Below are 21,868 nucleotides of genomic sequence, written 5' to 3' on the forward strand. Positions count from 1 at the left end.
GATCCCACCTTCCCGGGCTACACGTCGCTGGAGGCCCGCGGTCTGAGCGAGAGGTTGGACGGGACGCAGCCGCAGCAGGCCATCCATAGCGATTTCTGGATGTCCGGGTTTCGAAAGGCGTAGATGACGGGGTTGATGACGGAGCAGCAGGTGGCGGGCAGCGCCGCGGCATAGGTGTACACGGCCGGGTAGCTGGAGTCGGCCACGATGGAGTACATGGCAAACGGCAGCCAGCACGCCCCGAAGGCACACAAGATGGCCGACAACGTAGAGACGCCCTTGGTGGTGGAGATGACCACAAACTGTTGCTGCACGGCGATCTGCTGCGCGTGGCGAAAGGCGATCTTGCAGATCTGCAGGTAGAGCTGCATCATGAGACCGAAGACCAGCAGGAAGGCCACGGCGAGCGCCACGGCGTTGCTTTTGGTGACCGGCCGGCAGATGCTACACGCCGTCTCGTCTCGCAGGCAGTTCCAGCCCAGCGCCGGCAGCAGGCCCAGCATCACGCACGACAGCCAGATGATGAGCACCATCACGTAGGTGAAGGTCAGCGTCCGCTCAGTGTGGTAGGTCAGTGCGTTGTACAGCGACAGGTAGCGGTCCACCGTGATGGCCAGGATGTTGAGGACGGACGCCGAGAAGGCCGACAGCAGCAGTCCCGCTGACAGCAGGCCGACCGGCTCCGGCGACCCGTCAGCCAGGTAGGTGAAGACAAAGTTGAGAATGAGGCCCAGGCCGGCCAAGAGATCGGCCACCGCCAGTGAGCCGATCAGGATGAAGGTGGGCCCCCTCAGCGTAGGCGTGTAGAAAAGCACGGCGATGACTAGCGCGTTCTCGCAGGAGATGAGGGTGCCCGTCACGCACAGCACCACGTCCCACGGGCTCACCTCCGGGCCAGCCGGCCGCAGCTCGGGGCTCATCTGCACCGTCGGCTCCGAGGAAAAGTTGGACGCTTCCTCCGAGAGACCCCACCACGACCACGAGGGCGTGGACGAGTCCAGGGGGGAGGAGGAGTTGAGGCCACTCGCGGTGGTCGCCGTCAACGACAGGGTCATGGCTGGAAGAGGAAGTGCAAAGGAAGGACGGAAGCTCGTCAAGCGGGTCAGAATCGGCACGTGGAGAAAACGGCACTGAAATGATGCAGAGGGGAGGCTGGCGGCCAGTGGCTGCCATCCCCGTCGTCTCACTCGTGCGTTCATTCATTCACTAAAAGCAGCGCACGCAAACCATTCTTCATGCAGCGGAACACACGCACGGAACAAATCGACATACCGATAAAGGCTTCCATCGGAAGGCTTCTCGTCCTCATCCGGAGGAATAGGTCTCGGGCATTATCAACAAAAGCTATTTTTAGAGCGCCTCTAAAATTGGTGCATGACGTTCTAGGGCAGGCGCGATTCTCAAGCTGCGCGAGTGTGCAATTTATAGAATTACTTCGACATCATCATCAGAAGATGCTGATGATGCAGTCTGGAGGGGAAAAAAATCCTGCTAATTTTAGCTCAGCGAGCCAAATGCTATTTGGAGCTCCATTCACAAAAAGAGGGGAAAAAGGGCTAGCAGCAAGACCCCCCCCCCCAGCTGCTTCTCCCCCTCCGTGTGATTCTGGGAAGGTCACCACAGCCGACAAAGACCACCCCTTTCCCCCAAATCCCTGTCGGCTGCGTGGTGCACATCACTGCAGTAAAATAGACTTCCAGACTTGGCAGCTCCTGCAAAGCGGAGGACTTCATGCAGCGGCAGTAGCGGCAACGCATAATCAAACAAGAATTCACCTGTCATTCAGCTGCAGCGGAGCGTGAGCGGGAGTACGAGCGAGCGGACGCGGGAGCACGTCTCGCTGAAGAAGGGGGTGACCTGCCTTGTTGTTGTTCCCTGCAAGAAAGAAACAATGTTCTCCCCTCCTCCTCTTTGTCTGTTCCCTCTTTTTCTAGGCAGTTTGCATCACGCGCCTGCCTGGGCGCTTGGCTGGCATGGTGAGTCGGCTGCTGTCTTCACGTCGCATGCACGTCCGCCCGCCCGCCTCCACACACGTGACGTCACCAAAGTCTCCTCCTGAGCCGCCACCGTCATCTTGAATCATGCCAGGCGGGATGAAAAGCATCCAGAGGGAGGGAGGGAGCTTGGAGGAGCGTTTACGTGCACGGAGCTCCTTGGGACGCATTTGTCCTCATTGGCGTACGGCCACGATCTTGATGAGGATAATGACGATGTAAAGATTTTACGGTATGCACCACACGAACCGTGATGCAGCTGGACATCACAGAGATGATTGGGAAATTCCTGCTCTTCAAAATGTACCCGTGACTCAACATTGCGTCATCAGAACTGATGACCTTTGCAAAAGGTCACCCGCACAGGAGTTTTTGCAGTCTGCTGCGGCGCTCATCACGCAAAGCCCAACTTCAATGCCATTGTTGCTTTTATGGCCCGATCAAAGAAAACAGAAACAGCATCGTGTCAATTTCATGCCAAAGCTACTCCCTTGAGCTGCACGCAAATGGAATAAGATGACAACAAAAGCCAACTCACCCCTGAATGTAAATAAGTGTTTTTTTTTTTTGCCATATTTTTTTATGATGGACTTCTCATCATTTTTAAATCATTTTTTCCTTGTAGGAAACTCTTTGCTTTTTTGTATTGAATATTGTGAAAGTTTCATGCTAATTTGAGACGTCAATGTTGTAACTTTGTTTCAATGCTATTACATTTTTTGCTTGTGAATGAAATGAATGTGCTATTAGAAAAAAATCGTATATTTGGGGGTAAATTTGTACTTGCTAATACTTTGACGTTCTGTGTCAATGAGAATCTGTTCTTAATGGGCTTACCTGTAGGCATTGGCGGAGCTAGCGGGGGGGGGGGGGGGGGGGGGGGTTACACTGACCCCCCTGACCCCACACACCCCCGCGCTGTAAAATATGCTTATGGGTACTTCACAGGAATCTTTCCCTCCATCCCCTGTAGAGAATATTTAGTAAATGTTTCAGTGTTTTTTCGTAAATTTTAAAGATTTGCATTTTTTGTGTGTGCATTTTTTTTGTAGTTTGTTTTGCAGACACGTCCTTGCAGACTATGTCGGTGACCTTCACAAATAGTCTCAGTGGGACACATCGGTTGTGACTGCGTGAAGGGGCATATTCACCGTTTATGTACAAAATGTCAGGTGAGGAAAAAGAGACTCCCATGAACCCGTCAAAGTTGTATCCTGCAAAGAGAAAGTGCTGCGTCACTGCTCTGCTTTTCTGACACTTGCGGCGGTGACTCATCCCTCGCGCTCCCCGCATCATTGAGCTTACAGGGTGCCACAAACAGCGAGTGCTTCGCCGGCTCTCAATCGAAACGCACGAACGCGATGACCGCGTTGGGGTGCAGTTTGTGTTAGATGAAAGGTCTCTGAAAGCGCAAGAGGGAGCCACTCAAGTGAACTTGGGCGTCCCAAAAGCTTACTTTGACAATGAAAGTCTCCAGGAGCGTCCGCAGTCGTGTCAGCCGATGCTTTTTTTCCTGCCTGGTCCTTTTGTTTTGATTTGGATTGGTTGCCGACAACCGCTAGGGGGCGCGGTTACACACTGTCTGGGGAACATCGGCTCATTTGGCTGTGACGTGTAACCTTAGTCGTTCTTTATTTGGCCTTCTGTTTCATTTGCCGGATTTATGGTACATTTATGTCCTAGTGAGACAACCAGGTGTGTGTGTGTCCTATTGACTGAAGGAATTCCCTTCAAGAGCTGTTCCAATGCTGACAAAGGTAGAAGGCGGCACGCTGTCACTTTCATGACTGCAAGAAAAAAGCCTGAGGCAACAGAAAGACAAAACAAACGGGAAAGGAGTGCATCCCTGAATGCAACATTGTGCAGTGTTAATGACATCATTAAAGTGCACTAAGCCAAGGAGCAAGTAGAAGCAGCGCTGTTGGGAACGCAAGACTCGACTCGTTTTGTGTGTCCGTAGCGCATGCATGGCCGCTTTCTGTGTCACGTGACTAGACCAGTAGTTGTTGCCATGGAGGCCGCTTGTGCCTTTAGTTTGGTGCAAGATGGAAGGCTCCATGGTAGATGACGTAGAAGCTTTAATTTGGTTTTCTTCCATTACTAATGCTGCCCTTAATTGAAGTGCGTATAGTTGGCCCGGTTCTTCTCTGTGCATTGTTCGGAATCTTCCGGTAGACTTGCGTTCATCCAAACACAGCGGCTGTTTGTAAAAATCGTGGCTCTCACCTGTTTGTTCCCACAATTTCCTGCATGTTGTCATGGGAACCAATCTGCTGACGGGTCCAGCACACAGCAGCCTCTTTGTTTTTCCCACTCTGGCTGCATGTGTGCCTTTTTGTTATTGACTCGTTCTCTTGGATTCCATCAAGTTGCTGACGTGCAGCCTGCATGGCCGTCACTTGTGGATCAACACAGCCGCTACAAGCAGATGACTCAAATGATGCCCATCCGCCCGCCTCCCAGCGGCATTTATATCTTGAATAGATATTCTCCCCCCCTACACGTTTTCAGCGCCTCACTCTTTGGCTATCGACACATTGACTGTGGCAAAGGAGCAGCGTTCCATTTGGCGCGCAGCCGGTGCTCTGCCTCATTAGCGTTACCAGGCTTTGGCCCGTCCCTCTGATCAAAAGGCAAAAGACGTGACTCCTCTAAATAATTGATCTCCCTCACGGTTGATGGATGGATGGATGGATGGATGCCCTTTTCAAACTTGTCCACACTGAATGGAGCGATGGACGGCACCGCTAGGTGGCAGCATTGCAGTGCACAGGGGCCACATACAAACGAGTGCTCCTGCCTCATCCCTTCATCTTCTCATCTATCACTGAGATGCTAATTAGCTGATTGATGAGACGTCGCTCCCCGTGACCCATTAATGACATTTCGAAATGTAGGTCATTCTAAAATGACGATCGATGCTTTGCTCATACTGGTGTACTATTAAATGTTGCCCTTCTTGGTTTTGTTTCCAGTGTGAGCTGTGTGTCCTCCCCTTTACTTTTGTCCTCTTCAGCTAGCGTGAAAAATAACCATCAGCCTCCAAGGTTTTGATCGAGTCCTTTTTCAGTACTTTAGCTTTTTCATACTAGGCCACATCTCCTTTTAAGTGGTGTCTTTTTGTTAGCACCTTTGGGGTTTTTTTTCTATCTTTTAGACCTTTTCAGCTAGTCTAAATGCTATCCCAAGCACTGACCTACATTTAGAACTTGTATTCTTTTTGTTTTTATTCAGAACTTTCTATCGTTTTCTTCCTTGTCTCCTGGTTCAACTGTGTCTTTTACTTTCTCCAGTCCGTAAACCAAACAGCACGTTGACCATTTGTCATACTTTAAATAGACCCGCATACGGACTCGCAGATTGCAAGTTTCAATAATAATAATTAAATATTATTGTTATTATCATCATCATGCTGTTAAAAGGGGGATTCTGTGTGGTAAGCCCCCACCGAAGGCTCACATCTCCAAAAACATAGTCCTGGCACGATGGAAGCCCTGACCACCTATCCTAGAATTGCCCCTGATATGCCAGAATTATTATGATCCATCATCATATTTATCAGCAGGGTAAAGAAACGTGAGAGCTACTTTTTTTCTTTATTCTCGCTCGCTCTGCAGCAAAAGAGGAAACCTTGGAATGCTGTGAAAATCATCGCCTCCTCTTGTTGCTTGCGTCATCTTTTTGTTGTTAAGGGCAACCACAGGATGGAGTAGAATGCAGGAACGCTGTCACCTGAGCACTGTGTGTGTCCGTGTATGTATCATTCAAATAGCCTGAAATTTCACAAGCTGGTAGTATATAGACAAAACACGGCAGAATGAGCTGAACTTGTGTTTATTTCAAGCGGGAAGCCCGCAGGTGACCTCTGCCCGGGGCCAACAGTTGCTACCAAAGAGAGGCATCATCACATTTGTAATGAATGTGATGCTTGTGCACATTTACGCAGGACTGTATCAAAATGTACCGACTAATGGTCAAGGTCATGACATGCATTGGCGATCGATCGAGTAGTTATGGACAGCAAATGAATATTTTTTAATTATTCGTTTGTTTGTTTGTCAACCATCTACCATTTGGAATAAACTTTTTTTGGAAGGTTAAGAAGACTGGAGGCTCAATTGAGTCCAAGGCTAAAATATGTTAGTGACTGTAAATGTAAAAGGGCCATTGCAGTCCATTCACTGTGTTGGGCTTGAATTCCTCATAAGCTCGTCGGGTTCTATAACAATTTTTTTGACATGGATTCTCAGCAGACATGCATTCATGATATCAGGCTGGAGGGTAATTTTATAATTGGGCCTTTCAAAACATATCAAGGTGGGAGCTAATGCCATTGAAGCTAGGATTTCTTTTTCTTAGTGCAATGGCAATGGTCAAGGATATTTCAAACATCTAAACTTTTTTACTAGCCAAAGAATTCTTCGGAAAATGCGAATAAAGATTCCTTGCATATTACCGACGGGATGGGTGGAAATGTGGACAAAAAATACCTGTAAATATATCCAAATGTCAATTCTTTGGTCTGGCACCTGGGGAGTCAAGTATGTTTCTGGGAAGGGGGGGAACAATTGCCTCGCTACCCCCTTCTAGCTGAGCCAATGCCAAATAGGCACTTAAAAAAAAAAAAAAAAAAAGACATAGTAGCTACAAACTTGTCTTTGTATTGAATTGCAGCGTTGGAATTGAAAGCTTTCAATGAAGGTCAACTCTGAAATCGAGGCTAATCTTCCATCTTGGCTTCATCTCCATTGCTTCGCCAGTTATGAACCTCGCCGCATTCATGATCATTAATAATTGCTCGCTGCACAATACTCCCGTGCATTTGGATCTGCTTGGCGTGCGTGTGCACTTGCGCGTGCGCGCGCAACAGTTTAACCTCGGAACCGCAACAACTGAGGCTTTCTAATCGGTCTCTCACTCCTTCCTCCTCCACCCTGCAGCCTCGCTGTAGCCGCCTTCGTCCTGATCCGACTCGTTTCTGACACCGCGAGCACTACGCCGCCGCGAAGCAGAGCACCAGGGGCATAAGGAGGAGGAGGTGCAGGAGGAGAGGGCCCCGGTAGCGACAAGTCGGAACCGGCCAACGAGCGCGCGCGCTCGCGCGTGGCAGGTCGGCGAAAGGTAAGCCGACTGTGCCCTTGGGTCCACGGCGTGTTGCCGAATTGAGCGACGGTGGCTTGATTCCGAAGCGGCTTGATTCCGCCACTTGAAACGAGCCGCTTGCCTTCGACGTGCAGGGCGGGCGGGATGGGGGATCGAAAGCGCGCGTGGATCTGCCAGCAGGCTACATTGCTACGAGAGTCATTTTCCTTCCGTCTTTGCCCATCATCATCATTATCGTCGTCGTCCTCATTATCACCACATATGTCGCCATCCTAAAGGGCTGTTCTGCAGGTCAAAAACGGAGGAACTTCCTGTGCAGGAAAAGGTTTGTGTGCGTGTGCATGTGTATAAGCTACGATGCGCGGAGAGCGCAACTGATGCTCCATTTCGTCACCTCATCTGCAGTTGGTGTCGGATCGAGCCTGACCAAGCGGACCTCATCCCAAATCTTTCCAAGCCCCCTCCACCATGGCTTCCAAACTGAACCCCAACGTGCTCTACGTGGCCGAGCCCAGCGAGTCGGCCCAAGCGGATGGCGAGAGGACACCTCTGGTAAGTTCCGTTTTAAGACTTGCATTTAAAGCCACACTGACAAAGCCCCAAACTCAACTGCTATTCGTAACATCTCACTGTGTGATGCATGATGAATGACATTGCCTCCTTTGGTTGAACAAAACCAAAAATGCTGTACAAGCTCATGGACAAGCCACAGTATCACTTATTTGTTAAACCTTTAGTTTTCTAAGTATGGCAACTGAGAACATTCTCATTCGGAATGCGCACCTGGTAATTAACTGCAGAGAAAATGAAAGCAAAAGCAAAAACAGAACATTGGTTGCATAGTTTCATAATAAGAAAATTACATTGTATCATCGCAATAAATAAAAGGTTCCAAACAGGCTACTATCAGGTGAAGATGAGAAATAGAATGTGAAATCCGGTTTGTGCTGGAGACGCTTGGCACTCAGAGCAGACGGGCAACTTTTTTTTTTTTTTTTTGCTGGTACGCTTGCAGGCCGGCGATGCGGGAGACGAGTCTTCCGACAGCGACGGTGAGCAAGAGGAGACGTCGCACAAGCTCATCCGCAAAGTGTCCACTTCAGGACAGATGCGGGCCAAGGTAGGCGCATTTTAAATTGAGAACGGCCCAAAGTTTTTTTTTTTTTTTTGCGACAGGACTACATCAGACACGTTCTATTATCTGTCATGTGGCCAAGTTTTCTCCATTAATACTCTCTGGGCCAGCTTTTACTGTAAAGCATGAACGGAAACTCTTGTCATATGAATCATTAATCATGAAGTGAAGCACCATTCGATCCACTCCACTCAGGCAAGCTCAATGTCATGGTGTCAATCTATCACGGCTATCAAACGTTTGCTGTAAATCACATTCAGATCAGAAACAGCATCCCGCTGCCTGTTGCCATGGCGACCGGCGGGCGGACAGGATATTTTTGTGGGATTTTTGCCCCGGTGAGGCTGACCTTGATAGAGAAATGAAAAGGCGATTGAATGAGAAATGTGGGCAACTTTGGCATGATGTAAAGCCATGCCAGGGCTGGTCCGCTTTGTGATTGGGCCCGCAACAGTTTGTCCTTAAATTGTCAGGTTGTGACCAAACGCTGCTTGTATGACTTGAATCCATACTTATGTTTTCTGACCAAGGGAAATGTGTCTCCTCATCCTCCTCTGCTTTGCGCTCACTCGCTTCAGGCTCCATTACATAAGGTTTCACACCCGTCTTTTCTTTTTTTTTTTTGTTCCTTCTCACGTGTTTCACTTTTGTAGCCCAAGTATGCTTTTATTGGTGTGCGACGCAAATGCAAACATGCAGGAATGTCAAGTCAACTTTGTCACGGAAAAAAAACTACACGCATGCAAGCCCGAGTATTTATTTTTATTGTTTATTAAGTTTTATTATTTTATCATTTATTTATTATTTATTAAAGATATGGATAAAGACATAAACTTCTATTTCTATTTTTTGAAAACCTACAAATTTTACAATTGACTGACCGTAAAAGGATGTACTTGAAGGAAAAAAAAAACCCCATCAATGATCGCTTATTGGGGATTGTTTCTGGGAAAATATATTGACAGACCTGCATCTATGCATATTCTTCTTCCGGATGATTTTTGTCTTTTGCACTCTTTCTCCCCCCCTCTCCTCCTATAGCTGAAGAGAGATGTATTTTTGTCTTTTGGGTTGCGTCGATCCTTTTGCCCTCCCAGTGAGACCGTTGTCATTTTAATTGCCTCGCGTCCGGCGGAGCTCCAAAGTGGCCTACTGAACTGCTTGGAAATCTTTGTTGGCGCTATGAGAGAGTCAAACAAACGTATATGTTGCTCCAAATGCGGCAGGAGAGCGCCACTTTCCCAGAGTTATTCTGGCCTCATCGCATTTGTTCACTTTTATCTTCATCTCGCTCGCCTGCTATAGCGCACCACTCGATGCGCGTGTGGGTGTCGAATGTAGCCAAGATGAGGACGAGTTCGAGGTGCGCGTGTGGGTTGGCGAAAGCAGCGCACACGCCGTTGTGTGGGATCGCCAACGTCGCGCCCGTGTGTCTTTTTGTGTGCACGCTTTGATTTATGCCCCCCGGCTGGATGCGATAGCGTCGCAGAGCTATATGCCGGGGTTCGATATATAGCGAAAGAAGGGGGAGACGGACGAAGAGACAAAAGTCTGGAGGTGGGAGATATTGTCCAACTGGAAAAAGTACACTGTTCAACACCTCCAGGTGTTCATTTTTATACTAGCGCAAAGTGTCTAAGTAACATTTACGTAAACATAGGCATAAATGTTCAACGTTCAACACGCACGCGCACACACACACGACAAAGTCTTTTTGAGTACCGTATTTTCCGGCCTATAAGGCGCACCGGACTATAAGGCGCATCTTCAATGAATGGCCCATTTTAAAACTTTATTTTTATATAAGGTGCACCGGACTATAAGGCGCACCATTAATGCATCATGTCAGATTTTTAATCCAAATCAAATCATTCTCCATTTTATCTTTTTTATTTCAACTTCAGACGGAACAAATTACTTTATAATCATAAAATAATGATCCATAGTCTTTTTGAGTCATGATTCATAGTCTTCAGCGGGCCACTTATGATTGATTTCATGACACAATGCTTTGGGCCAGTTTAAATTTAGGAATTTGGTCCATATATAAGGCGCACTGGACTATAAGGCGCACTGTCGACCTTTGAGAAAATTTTAGGTTTTTAGGTGCGCCTTATAGTCCGGAAAATACGGTATTTAGATTAACACAAATGCCTTACTGCCTTAAACACAATACAAGATTTCAATTCTGTCCATCCATCCATCCATGGTTTCAATTTCCACTCCAATTAGAGTCGAAACCAGATGACACCTCATTTTAACACTTAACGAGCTTTTTTTTTTTTTATAACCGAGTGGTGTTAACGCGACACCGATATTCTGTTTGTGACACCGTCGACCAACTCTCGACATTTGCGGCACATCAATGTCATTTTTACGATTTGGATTATTGGGCCTTCGCTCCGCCGTGTTCTGCTCACACGTCTTCTTGTCCTTCATGTCCTTCTCTTGTATCCATCCCGTCTTGTCCCTAAGCTCCCGCTGCGACATCCCTTTTTATTCTCTCCTTGTTCTTCCCTTGTGTCATTCTCTCGACTTTTTTTGTCTTTTCCCACTTGGTCACGCCCCGTCCTTTCTCCTCCCATAAGATCTCCTCCGCCTACCCATTAACGGGGGCCGCGCGCGAGCGAGACAAAAATACCGCTAATGAGCTATCTTCGGCGCCAAACCGGTGACATGCACTCACTTTGTAAAAAGCGCTAATGACAACGAAAAGAACAATGTCTCCCGCGCTTGCCCGTGTGCTGAACTCAAAACGACTGCTCTCAGTCGGGACCGCTGGTGCGTTTGCGTCATGGCTAATGACCTGACTTGTGTTTTTGTAGCCATCCCAACAACTGCAATCAATAACTGGCGTGTGTGTACGCGCACCGGTTGCGTGCGTGTGTTTGTATCGATCACTCTCCATCTCCCGTTTGATACCTAATGGAGGCTGACAGCGCAATGTTTGTTTAGAACAGGAGCGACTGCACGTTGCAAAGCGTCCGGGGTCATCTCGCTCGGCCGGGAAAGAGGAGTTCCAAATTCATGAGCAGAATCCAAAAAGGCGCACTAAATTATATGGCAGCCCCTGCACTTGTTTTTCTTTCAAGTGTGCAATCCGGGTAACAAGGCCACACAAATCTTTTGCAAATCGCAAAGCGCTTGCAGGCCGCCAAGCGGGCAACCACATCCTTCCAATGCGAAGCTTCTGCTCATCACATATTTGGAGGGACTCTTTTACGAACCCTTTGCTTACGTTTTTGGGGCGTTTGTTTCACAGAAAGTGGAACGTTGAAAAGGTGTCCGCAATTGTCATTGCGATGGTGCCTTTAATCCTGGCCCACGCCAGACTGAGCAGATATGAAAAATCTGATTACTTTATGGAACCTGTTGATGATAGATGCTACCAAGGCCCAATAAGCAGGTCATGCCTCCAAAAGTGTCAACAAATGATATTGACGGAGGAAAGAATGTGGCCACTGTCTCGCCCAATCCGAGTTTGACTGATAAATTAGCAAAATATTTGAAAGGTGATGTTGCTAGATAGTTGCTAGGTCCAAAAATGTTCTTTGCATCCCCAACGACACGTGCACCCCTAAAAGTTTCACGAGGTTTAAAATGCTGTGACATGATATTCCTCAAATGCACATGATTTTTAATTTTAATTTTTTTTGCTCCATCACAAACACACTTCTTGTCACATTCAATAACAACATGCTAATCACATCAGGACATTAGGGACAAGCGGCTGTCATCACTTTTCCTTTTCCTGTGTGTGTGTTTGTATGTGTGTGTGTGTGTGCGCGCGTAGGGATTATGCAGCGGCGCACCAGATTTGGTCCGTATGCTCTGACGAATCCCCCCATCCTCCCTCCACCCGTCACTGGCAGGAGATTATGTGTCCTTTCACGCACAAACCCTACAGGCACAATCCCAAAAAGGGGATGATAGTACGAAATTACATTAACAGTAAAAACGTGGCGGAACTTGACTCTGTGTGTGTGTGTGTGTGTGTGTGACAGCATAGACACTCATCCGTTTCTTTTCCTGTACAAGTCATGTGTGCTGTGTGTGTGTGTGCTTGTGTGTGCGTGTGTGTGTGTCTATAAATACATCCACGGGGGTGCATGAGACAGGATGTGGTCGCCATGGTGCAAAGTCCTCCCACGCCTTGTTTTAACTGCGCCTCCGTGCTAGCGGTCAGAGCTACATGTTTGTGGGGCGTGTCTATTTCAAGCCTCCTAAATATTTGTTCTCTCTCTCTTTGCGCACCCCGCCGGGCAACACACGACTGGTGGGACTGGAAAATCGTGGGCAAGCATGTGTGAAAAGATGGCAGTCCCTGCATTTTATTAATAAGCAGCTACTGAACAAAATAAGCAGCACCGCCCAGAATAGAAACTTTTCAAATGAAAGCCCACATCCGTATAGATCCAAGTTAACTCAGCTTTTGTTGCAAATGTCACATTTTCCATTTAAACTGTCAAAATGATGGATAAAGCAATTGATCACTAATGATGAAGACAATAGTATTGTCATGAAATATAACTTTTAAATGTAAAGTAACTAGTAGTTTGAAATATATTACATTTTCGAAGGCCAACATTACAATTGAGTGTATGTTCAAGTAAAGTTTATCAAACACAGCAAAGAAAATTATTAAATATTATATAAAAGTATTTTGCATCATATCATAAAATGGATAGTGAGAAGAGAATTTTTTTTTTTTTTTTGTCTTTGTAAAACAATAAATTGGAGCCCACAAGTCACTATGTTTTCAAGTCCGCCATACAAAAGGCTGACTCTGAAATGATGGGTTTATTTTAGAGGAAGTGTGAGAGGCCTGCAGGACGAGTGAGTCGCTGGCTTTGAACTCATTAAAATAAAAAACCTGAACAACAAGACACACACACACACACACGCGTGAGAATACACACCTACGCACACACAAGCGCACACACCGTAGGGGTGTGGTGTGTGTGTGTCCGTTCAGGTAGGAGCTTATTTCCTTGTGGCTATAAATATTCTTGGTGGAACCTGTCTGACCGGCACTGATAGTAAATATGCAAACACTGAAAGGGGGTGGGGCTTCCAGCATACCTGAGGGGGTGTTGCAAGGTGCGAGAGGCAGGAAGTGGTAGCGGCTACGTATTGTTTGAGGAGCCGCTAGTGTACAAAGTAAGTTCCGAGCTAGTCCGGTCCGGGCGGGTTAAGAAGCAGCAGCTTTAGAGCCGTCGTGTGTTGTTTCATCATTTTGGGTGAGATTAGTTAGTTTTTGGGTGAGTGAAAAAAAACGAGCCGGTCCGCTGAGGTCCATCCTACCGATGCTGGCCCTCTGCCCAGCGAGCCGGTGCTGCTTGGCTCCTGTGTGGTTCCGACGCAAAGGAGAGTGGCTGGGTGAGGATGAGCATCTGAGCCAAGATGAGCGACTGGAACCCCTTTTGGCCCAGAGCTGCTGCTCCGTGCAAGAGGTCAGTGCCACCGTAGTGACGGGAAGCGAGGTTTAGTTACTTTGGACCCATTCTGTGTGCTTGTGCCATGTTGGAACAAAGTCCAAGCTGCCATAAAGGGGAATGCTGGCAAATCGCCTCCGGTGCTCAACTCATTCTCCCTGACACTTTGACAAGTGCCACTTTCTGAGTACTTTGGACCCCACACACACACACACACATCACATACATACTTAGCCACCATTGCACACATAGTTGACACCAGTCCCAATTTGATGGGCCCGTGATGATCACTGATGGCAGACAGATTACAACCAGTGTTGTTTTTTTCTTTGTGGAAAGCCACCATTGACTGTTGTCGGGCGCTGTGTAGCTAAGATTTTTTTTTCCTTTCGGAGAGGATATCCACAAAACAACAGGTTTTTTTTTTGTACTCTTTTTTTTTCCTTTCAACAAAACGCAGATTCTTATGTTGAAATGTGGAAGAATATTCCTGGAAAATATCTGGAAATACCTAAAAGTCTGGCTTGGCATTTGGGGAAGGGGTCCAAGCATATCTCGGGGGAGCCCCCCCCCTTGCTCCGCCAGTGTCGACAAGAGAGTTTGCAAAGTGGCCTGATAGACAAAGGACAACCCCCCTCCCCCCCTCGAATTAATGACCCATAGTGCGCAATCTCTTTACAAAGAAGGAAGCAGCCACAGCTTCCCAGTCATGTCTTCCCTTTTATTTGTGTGCGCAGAAGAGCGTGAAAGAGGGAAACCTGTTGAAGCAGACAAGTTCCTTCCAAAGATGGAAGCGCCGCTACTTCAAGCTCCGAGGGAGGACGCTCTACTACGCCAAGGACTGTAAGGTAACAACGTCTGCAAAAAATAAAAAAAAAATCATGTTCGGAATTGCTGTCAAATTGACGTCGTTGTTGCAGAGAGCAATTTTAACCTGTTGTCATTTTCTTTCTTTAGTCTCTTATTTTCGATGAGGTGGACCTGTCAGACGCCAGCGTGGCCGAAACCGGCACCAAGAACGTCAACAACAGCTTCACAGTGAGAGAGACCCGCATGTTGCCGATGACCGTGAGGCCGCATTGCTAAGGTGCCGTCCGTCATCTTTGGCAGGTGATCACTCCTTTTCGCAAATTGATGCTGTGCGCCGAGAACAGAAAGGAAATGGAAGACTGGATCGGGGCACTCCGATCTGTCCAGAAGTGGGAAATCTATGAGGTGAGCGAGCCCTCTCTCCGTTGGACTCTTTCTTCATTCATCACGTTCTCCACACGAGAGCACGTTTGATGAAGGCTTCCCTCTCGGTGCAGGCCAGCCAGTTCAACGTGGAGCATTTTTCGGGCATGCACAACTGGTACGCCTGCTCGCACGCCCGGCCCACCTTCTGCAATGTCTGCCGGGAAGCTCTGCCGGGCGTCACCTCTCACGGCCTTTCTTGCGAAGGTACACACGCGGACTTTTTTTTTTTTTTTCCCCCACGGAAGTGAACGCATTTTTCCTTGCTGTCCTCCCAAAGTGTGCAAGTTTAAGGCTCACAAGCGCTGCGCCGTTCGCTCCACCAACAACTGCAAGTGGACGACGCTGGTTTCCATCGGCAACGATATCATGGAAGATGAGGACGGGGTATGTTGTTGCGGTTTCCCGCGACCTTTTTTCTAACCGGGCTGGAATGTGCTCACACGGTGCTTTCCCCCAGGTGGCCATGCCCCACCAGTGGCTGGAAGGCAACCTGCCCGTCAGCGCCAAGTGCGTGGTGTGCGACAAGAACTGCGGGAGCGTGCGGCGGCTGCAGGACTGGCGCTGCCTCTGGTGCAAGGCCATCGTAAGAGCGATCATCCCGGCATTTTTGCCAAACCAAAACGATCGTGGAAAAGAATGAGAAAATATGCTACGTGATGCGAACTCCATCCCACGCTTGTGTTTAACAAGGTGTGTGTTGGCGTTGGGTGTTTTGGTCGCGCATGTGAGATCCTCACGCTTGAATAAGTGCTCACACACACACACATGCAAAAGTCCCACACTGGTATTTGCAAAGGTTCGTCAAGTGTCGTCGATTTGCATTTGTGCACTGGAAGACCGCACTTTTCTGTACACGCCAGGTCCACAACAGTTGTAAAGAGCAAATGGGAAAAGTGTGTCCCCTGGGTCAGTGTCGAGTGTCCATCATCCCTCCTACTGCACTTAACAGCATCGACTCTGACGGTGAGAGGCCTCTCGCGCACGCTTGGTCCCGCCCTCGACCTTTCCAGTTTATCAACCCGCTGCATGTTAGGATTCTGGAAGGCCACGTCGGCGTCCTGCTCCAGTCCTCTCCTGGTCCTCGTCAACTCCAAAAGTGGCGACAACCAGGGAGTCAAGTTCCTACGCAAGTTCAAGCAGCTCCTCAACCCGGCCCAAGTCTTTGACCTGATGAACGGCGGGCCAGAGCTCGGGTAGGGTTTGGCCGCGTCCTCCAGAGCTAGCGCTTTTCTCATCTCATCTTGTTTGGTGTTCCAGCCTGCGCCTCTTCCAGAAGTTTGTGACGTTTCGTATCTTGGTGTGCGGGGGTGACGGCAGCGTGGGCTGGGTGCTTTCGGAGCTGGACAAACTCAACCTCCACAAGCAGGTGAGGGCCTCGACGGTAGAGACGTTCGAAAACGTGGTTCCGTTAAGGACGTCAGTTCAAACTGTGGACCGCTTTGTCAAGTGCCAGCTGGGCGTGCTGCCGCTGGGCACCGGGAACGACCTGGCTCGAGTTCTGGGCTGGGGAGGCCTCTGCGACGACGATGCGCAGCTGTTGCAGATCTTGGAGAAGCTGGAGAGGGCCACCACCAAAATGCTGGACCGGTAACGCAGCTTGGGCGGATCTCAAAGAGCGCATTTTTAGTTGGAGACATTTTTGACGTATGTGCACAGGTGGAGCGTGATGACCTACGAGGTTCCCGACACCTCCAAATGCGCGCCGTCGGCCAAGGAAGACGACACCCTCGACTCTTCCCTCCAAGTGAGCGCGATTGGCGTCGATCAGCCACGCCGCCATCTTCCCGATCATCATCATGTGGAATTTTCCAGGTTCACATCACTCAATATGCCAACTCCGTGGCGTCCCACCTGGCCAAGATCCTGGATTCAGATAGACACAGCGATGTCATTTCCTCCGCAAAGTATACGTCCGATGCAGCAGGCCCGCGGTGGAGCTGTCACGTGACCACTCACAACCTCATACCTCCTCCCTCGACAGGTTCCTCTGCGGGACGGTGAATGAGTTTGTGGCAGAGGTGGGCAAAGCGTACGAGAGAGCCACCGAGAACAAGGAGGAAGCGGATGCCATGGCAAAGAAGGTGAACGTTATACAAGGAAACTGTCACAAGTATTTATAAAAAAGAAAAAATGTATCCGAAATGCTTCCACTAAATTACAACCCCCAAAAATATAAGAAAAATGAATAAATTAATTCATTCATTCATTAAAAAATACTAAATAAATAAATGCATATGTACATAAATATTTAAACAATAAATCAATAAATACATAAATACAATAAATTAACTAAAATAAATAAATAAAATAAATAGTCTTTTCTGTTCTCCTAGTGTGCTTTGCTGAATGAGAAACTGGATTCCCTGGTCAAAGCCTTAAGTGAGGAAGCTGAAGCTCAGGTGAGTAAAAGGACGCTGCCTATTGTCCAGGACAGGAAAAAATGAAGTCCTGTTTTTCCAGGTCGTTCCTGCGGGTTCCCTGGCCAGCCCGGAAGGCGGTGGCTCGGACCCCGATAAATATGGAAGAGACGCGTGCTCCGACGGCCAGAATTACCGCTCTCGGGAGCAGCTGATGCTGCGGGCAAACAGTCTGAAAAAGGCACTGAGGCAAATCATCGAACAGGCTGAGAAAGGTGAAAGAGGAGCGGTCGTTTGTTTGAGCTCCCTCGGTGGCCCGCTCTCTCACTCACTCACTTTTGCAGTGGTGGATGAGCAGAACCGACACACTCAGGACCACAAGATGTGGTCGTCATCTACCCTCAAGCAGGAGAACAGCGAGGAACTTAGCCAAGCTTCCTTCTGTCCCAGCTACAGTAGTCCGTCCTCGTCCATCGTCCTGGAGAAACCGGCGAGCCTCCACACGGTCAACTTTAACGACGACTCGGTGTAAGAGTCCATTCACTCGTCGTCTGCTTGGTGTCACGCTCATTCTTTTTGTTTGTTATCCTCACTGAGTATCTGTTCGTCTGCAGACAATGTTGGGAGAAGTGTGTGATGAACAATTACTTTGGCATCGGTCTGGATGCCAAGATCTCGTTGGAGTTCAACAACAAGCGCGATGAGCATCCTAAAAAGTGCAGGTAGGCCAAAAAAAAAAAAAATGGAGCACCAGAGATGGCGGAAACGGTTAGGATTCGGGTTGGGGTTGCTGTAGGTCCATTCTACTCGGTCAAAACGAACGGAATCTCTTTTTGCGTGTCCTGTAGCAGTCGCACAAAGAACATGATGTGGTACGGAGTTCTGGGGACGAAAGAGCTGGTCCAGAAGACCTACAAAAACTTGGAACAGAGGATTCAGCTGGAGGTTTGGTGGAACGATGTTTTCCAGAAAGACAATATGGCGGTTCATGAAAGGCCAGCCATTCAATTTTCCTTCTCTGTTTAGTGCGATGGCGTGGCCGTTCCTTTACCAATCCTCCAGGGCCTGGCCGTGCTCAACATTCCCAGCTACGCGGGAGGCATCAACTTCTGGGGGGGCACCAAAGAAGACAACGTAAGTGCATCTTGGGAGTAAAAATGCGGGTGCCGGCGAGCTCTTTTCATTTTCGCTCTCCTTCCAGAACTTTGGTGCTCCGTCTTTTGATGACAAGAAGTTGGAAGTCGTGGCGGTGTTTGGCAGCATGCAGATGGCTATGTCCAGAGTTATCAACTTACAGCACCATCGCATTGCACAGGTTAGACACACACACACACACGATTTTTCTAATTGACACCGATGAAAGTCAAGTTAACTGCGACGTCATGGTCACGTTGAGTTTTGCTGATAGTCGTCTATCTTATGCTCAGTGTCGCCAGGTGAAGATCACCATCCTGGGGGAGGAAGGCGTCCCCGTCCAAGTGGACGGCGAGGCCTGGATCCAGCCGCCGGGGATGGTCGAGATCCTCCACAAGAATCGAGCGCAGATGCTGACCAGGGACAGGGTATGTTGATGATGTCATTCTTGGTGAAAGCTCTCAGGTGGTGAGAATTGTCGTTTTGATTCCATGAACCTGACGCGTCCTCACCTAAACTGAGGTCATCTCTGTTCTTTTGGAATCTTCCTCGCCATCTCTTGCCGTGGGTCGACGCTCTCGCGTTCGGCCAGGCGTTTGAGAGCACGCTCAAGTCGTGGGAGGACAAATTAAAAATCGACAGCGACCGTGCCAACAGACCCCGCCTCAACTCGCAGCAGTCCATGGAGTACCTGACGGAGGAGGAGTGCGCCCAGGTGCAGCAGCTGGGCATCGTGGCCGACACACTCATCAGCAAGTCGGTGACCCCGCCTCCGCGGAGAGAATTTTTGCATTTCGCCCACCAGAGCAGTCCTCATTACTCTCCTGCTCTGCTTCCTCCCCAGGATCCGCGAGACCGCTAAGACCCACAAGCTGGTGGAGCAAGAGCTGGCGCATGCTGTCAACGCCAGCGCCATGGTGCTGACTGAGGCCAAGCTGTCCAGCCCCGAGGTAGGAACGCCAGGCGGAGGCAGATGGGTCCAGACGGGTCGGCAGATGGGCGCTTGGACCCACGCAATGCGCATTTTGTACACGAGATGTGCGGGGACACCGTTACATGTCAAGCCTAACCGTCTCGCAGCGTGTCAAGACCAAGGCCGAGAGATATTTAACGTTGAAATCGCCACACCTTTTGTGCATTTCATACCAAACTCAGCCAGCGCAAATGTTTCACTGTATTGGTGTCAATTTTTAAATGAAAGGGTCATTATTTATTTTCAGTTTCTGAGTCGCAGTACGGCCGTGGAAATCGTCAACAGCAGCAAAGTTCTGCAGGCGGAGACGAGCATGCTTATGGACGGACAACATCTGGTAATGTCTCTCGACAGTCGCCGCACCCACCTTTTGCCGTCTGGTCTATGACACACCCTCCGTCTCCTTCGCCCCAGTCCGAATGCCCCGAGGAGGCAGAGCTCCGCTTGACCCTGGACAGCTTGGGTGCTGAGCTCCACAAGCTGGTCGATATCCACTGGATCTGTCCGCTGATGCACTGTGCTGAGGGAGTAAGATTTGCAACCCATTGTGGTGTGGGCGCACGTGCCTGCTTGCCTTTCTGATAGCACACGTGATTGTGTCTGCGTACAGGAGTCGGTGCGTCCCAGCGGTAAGAGCAGCATAAAGCTAAAGATCATGCCTAAAGTCAAGAGGGAGAAGGACAAGCTCCACAAGCAGAAGTCCAACAGCTCACTCTCAGGTTGGAACAGCTGACCAAAACCATTTGTCGGACAAATTAGCTTCAAGCTCTTCACGTATCTAAGTCGCCAGATCGTGCAAAATCAACTTTTGGTGAATCATTTTGAGATGTCCTACTCCATGAGCGGTCATTGAACGCAACTCGAGTTAACCGACCAACATTTGTCACGAAATAACTCGTATGAAATTACCTCCCCCATTGAGCCAAAGCTGATATATGTAATCCAGTTGTAGCCGTGCATGAGCGAGGGCACATTTGGAGTTTCGAATTGTCTGTCGTCACTCTACTTTAGGAACATCGTCAAGTGCGGGACTCTTGAAGGCCAATCTCCAAGCAAGTGACGATCTTTCCCGGCCTCTCAGTTTGACCGCCGCCGATGGCGAGACCCCTTCCCCCAGAGCTGGCGTGACTGAGAGCCACCGATGATGAGCTGGTCGTTTTGCGTTTTCCTGCTGTAAGGTTGTTTTCAAAAGGGTCTGCTAGCCTGCGCTATCAAAAGAGCCTTCAACAAATGTGTCTTTTTGTCAGAAACAATGTTTACAACGTCGCTTGCATGCCGGGTGCAGCCATCTGTTCCGACCCGCCTACTGCAGGCTTGCAAACGGAATGGCGCTCAGATTCAAGTTAGACTTTTGGCAACGCCTTGTTGTAACCTTCCATGACAACCGAATCCGATGTGCAGAAAAAATCTTACTTGTTGGGGGGGGGGAGACAAAAAAACATTATGAATGTAATTAGTGTGGTGAGCTATGAATAGTACTCCTGATAATAATCCTAATCTTAATAATGTGCACATCCAAGGTTCTCAAGCAGATCTTTGTTTTGCTTGTCGTGGCCTCAGCAGGTAGTCCAGAGGTCACAGGGTGACTTACAAGCAGCTGATTGTAAATGTAACGCACCAATGTGAGCCTTCGCTTTGCAAGTGGTTCCCAAATCTTCTTGTGGCTTTGCTGCTTTCCCGTGCAGATCGGGAATAGAGAAATCATGAATTTAAGTAACACGATAAGTAAAAAAAAAAAAAAAAAAGTGTTTAAGATGGGGCGAACAAAATTGTACTGCGTGGTGTTAAGTTCTTATCAGGAAAATGCTCATTTGCACTCACGCTCGCCCCTCTGTGGTGGGATGCTGTTACTACACCCACCCAGACTGCTGCCGCCTTTTTTGCCTTCCGAGGCATTTGTGGTGTTGTGCCAAGTAGAGCGAGCGGCACACTCCCGACAGTGTGTCACTTTGTGTGTTGTGATGCAAGGGGTGGCGTTCATTTCAAGTTTATTGTGTCTTGCCTTGCACTTTACAGACTACTTTAAGAGTGTGTGTGGGGGGGGGGGGGGGGGGCGTGGTTAAATGCGTATGCATGTGTTTGTTTACATGTGTGTAATATTAGGTGAATAATATGGAAATTATTTAAGATTAACTATAAAAGATGAGAAAACACGTGCGCGCATGCCGGTTGATGACATGTGATGCGTGTCGTTCTTCCTGCTGCTCTGCTGTTGCGCTGGTCCAACATGTAACTATGGTAACCATGTCAGCCATTTGACGTTTGAAGCCAAAGCTTAAGTGGACTCATGAAATATCTCTGAAATATCAATTAAGATGTTTGTGCACAGAATGTGTAACTTTTTGAAATTCTCAACGTGTTCTGAACATATGATTGCAGCGCGTGTATTGGTCTTAAAATGAAAGCTTATGCATATTTAATTTTATAAATGATTGTTTTAACGTCATTTAATGGGGTTATTGATGATCCAGCATTGTGTGTGCGCGTCCACGCTGCCAGTT

At 48.5% G+C, this 21,868-nt stretch overlaps 2 protein-coding genes across 2 annotated transcripts; one reads left to right on the top strand and one right to left on the bottom strand.

Moving 5' to 3' along the window:
• Positions 1 to 17: 17 nt before the first annotated feature.
• gpr185b (G protein-coupled receptor 185 b) lies at positions 18 to 1,309 on the bottom strand. Its single transcript, XM_061289727.1, has 2 exons — positions 1,273 to 1,309; positions 18 to 1,057 (listed from the first exon to the last, which is right to left on the bottom strand). The coding sequence occupies exons 1-2, from the start codon at positions 1,307 to 1,309 to the stop codon at positions 18 to 20; spliced, it is 1,077 nt and encodes a 358-aa protein (XP_061145711.1).
• A 5,922-nt stretch (positions 1,310 to 7,231) lies between these two features.
• On the top strand, positions 7,232 to 21,813 carry si:dkey-172j4.3 (diacylglycerol kinase delta). Its single transcript, XM_061273809.1, has 30 exons — positions 7,232 to 7,422; positions 7,503 to 7,649; positions 8,113 to 8,217; positions 14,405 to 14,515; positions 14,625 to 14,705; positions 14,778 to 14,882; positions 14,975 to 15,107; positions 15,181 to 15,287; positions 15,361 to 15,486; positions 15,764 to 15,866; positions 15,937 to 16,096; positions 16,161 to 16,269; positions 16,351 to 16,490; positions 16,560 to 16,647; positions 16,716 to 16,807; positions 16,885 to 16,984; positions 17,237 to 17,302; positions 17,364 to 17,535; positions 17,605 to 17,788; positions 17,875 to 17,982; positions 18,109 to 18,205; positions 18,287 to 18,394; positions 18,462 to 18,575; positions 18,688 to 18,822; positions 18,987 to 19,150; positions 19,239 to 19,344; positions 19,615 to 19,704; positions 19,782 to 19,895; positions 19,978 to 20,086; positions 20,379 to 21,813. The coding sequence occupies exons 2-30, from the start codon at positions 7,566 to 7,568 to the stop codon at positions 20,510 to 20,512; spliced, it is 3,345 nt and encodes a 1,114-aa protein (XP_061129793.1). The 5' UTR covers positions 7,232 to 7,422; positions 7,503 to 7,565; the 3' UTR covers positions 20,513 to 21,813.
• Positions 21,814 to 21,868: the final 55 nt, after the last annotated feature.

The sequence above is a fragment of the Syngnathus typhle genome, linkage group LG1 (assembly GCF_033458585.1).
Source record: "Syngnathus typhle isolate RoL2023-S1 ecotype Sweden linkage group LG1, RoL_Styp_1.0, whole genome shotgun sequence".
NCBI classification, from domain to species: Eukaryota; Metazoa; Chordata; class Actinopteri; order Syngnathiformes; family Syngnathidae; genus Syngnathus; species Syngnathus typhle.

Excerpts from the sequence above, each read along its gene's own strand:
- gpr185b (XM_061289727.1), bottom strand. The coding sequence starts at position 1,309 with ATGAGGACGAGAAGCCTTCCGATGGAAGCCTTTATCG. Across the intron at positions 1,058-1,272 it reads TCCGATGGAAGCCTTTATCG|CCATGACCCTGTCGTTGACG; the intron begins GTATGTCGATTT and ends TTCCTCTTCCAG.
- si:dkey-172j4.3 (XM_061273809.1), top strand. The coding sequence starts at position 7,566 with ATGGCTTCCAAACTGAACCCCAACGTGCTCTACGTGGCCGAGCCCAGC. Across the intron at positions 15,867-15,936 it reads TAACAGCATCGACTCTGACG|GATTCTGGAAGGCCACGTCG; the intron begins GTGAGAGGCCTC and ends GCTGCATGTTAG. Across the intron at positions 18,823-18,986 it reads AGATGCTGACCAGGGACAGG|GCGTTTGAGAGCACGCTCAA; the intron begins GTATGTTGATGA and ends GCGTTCGGCCAG.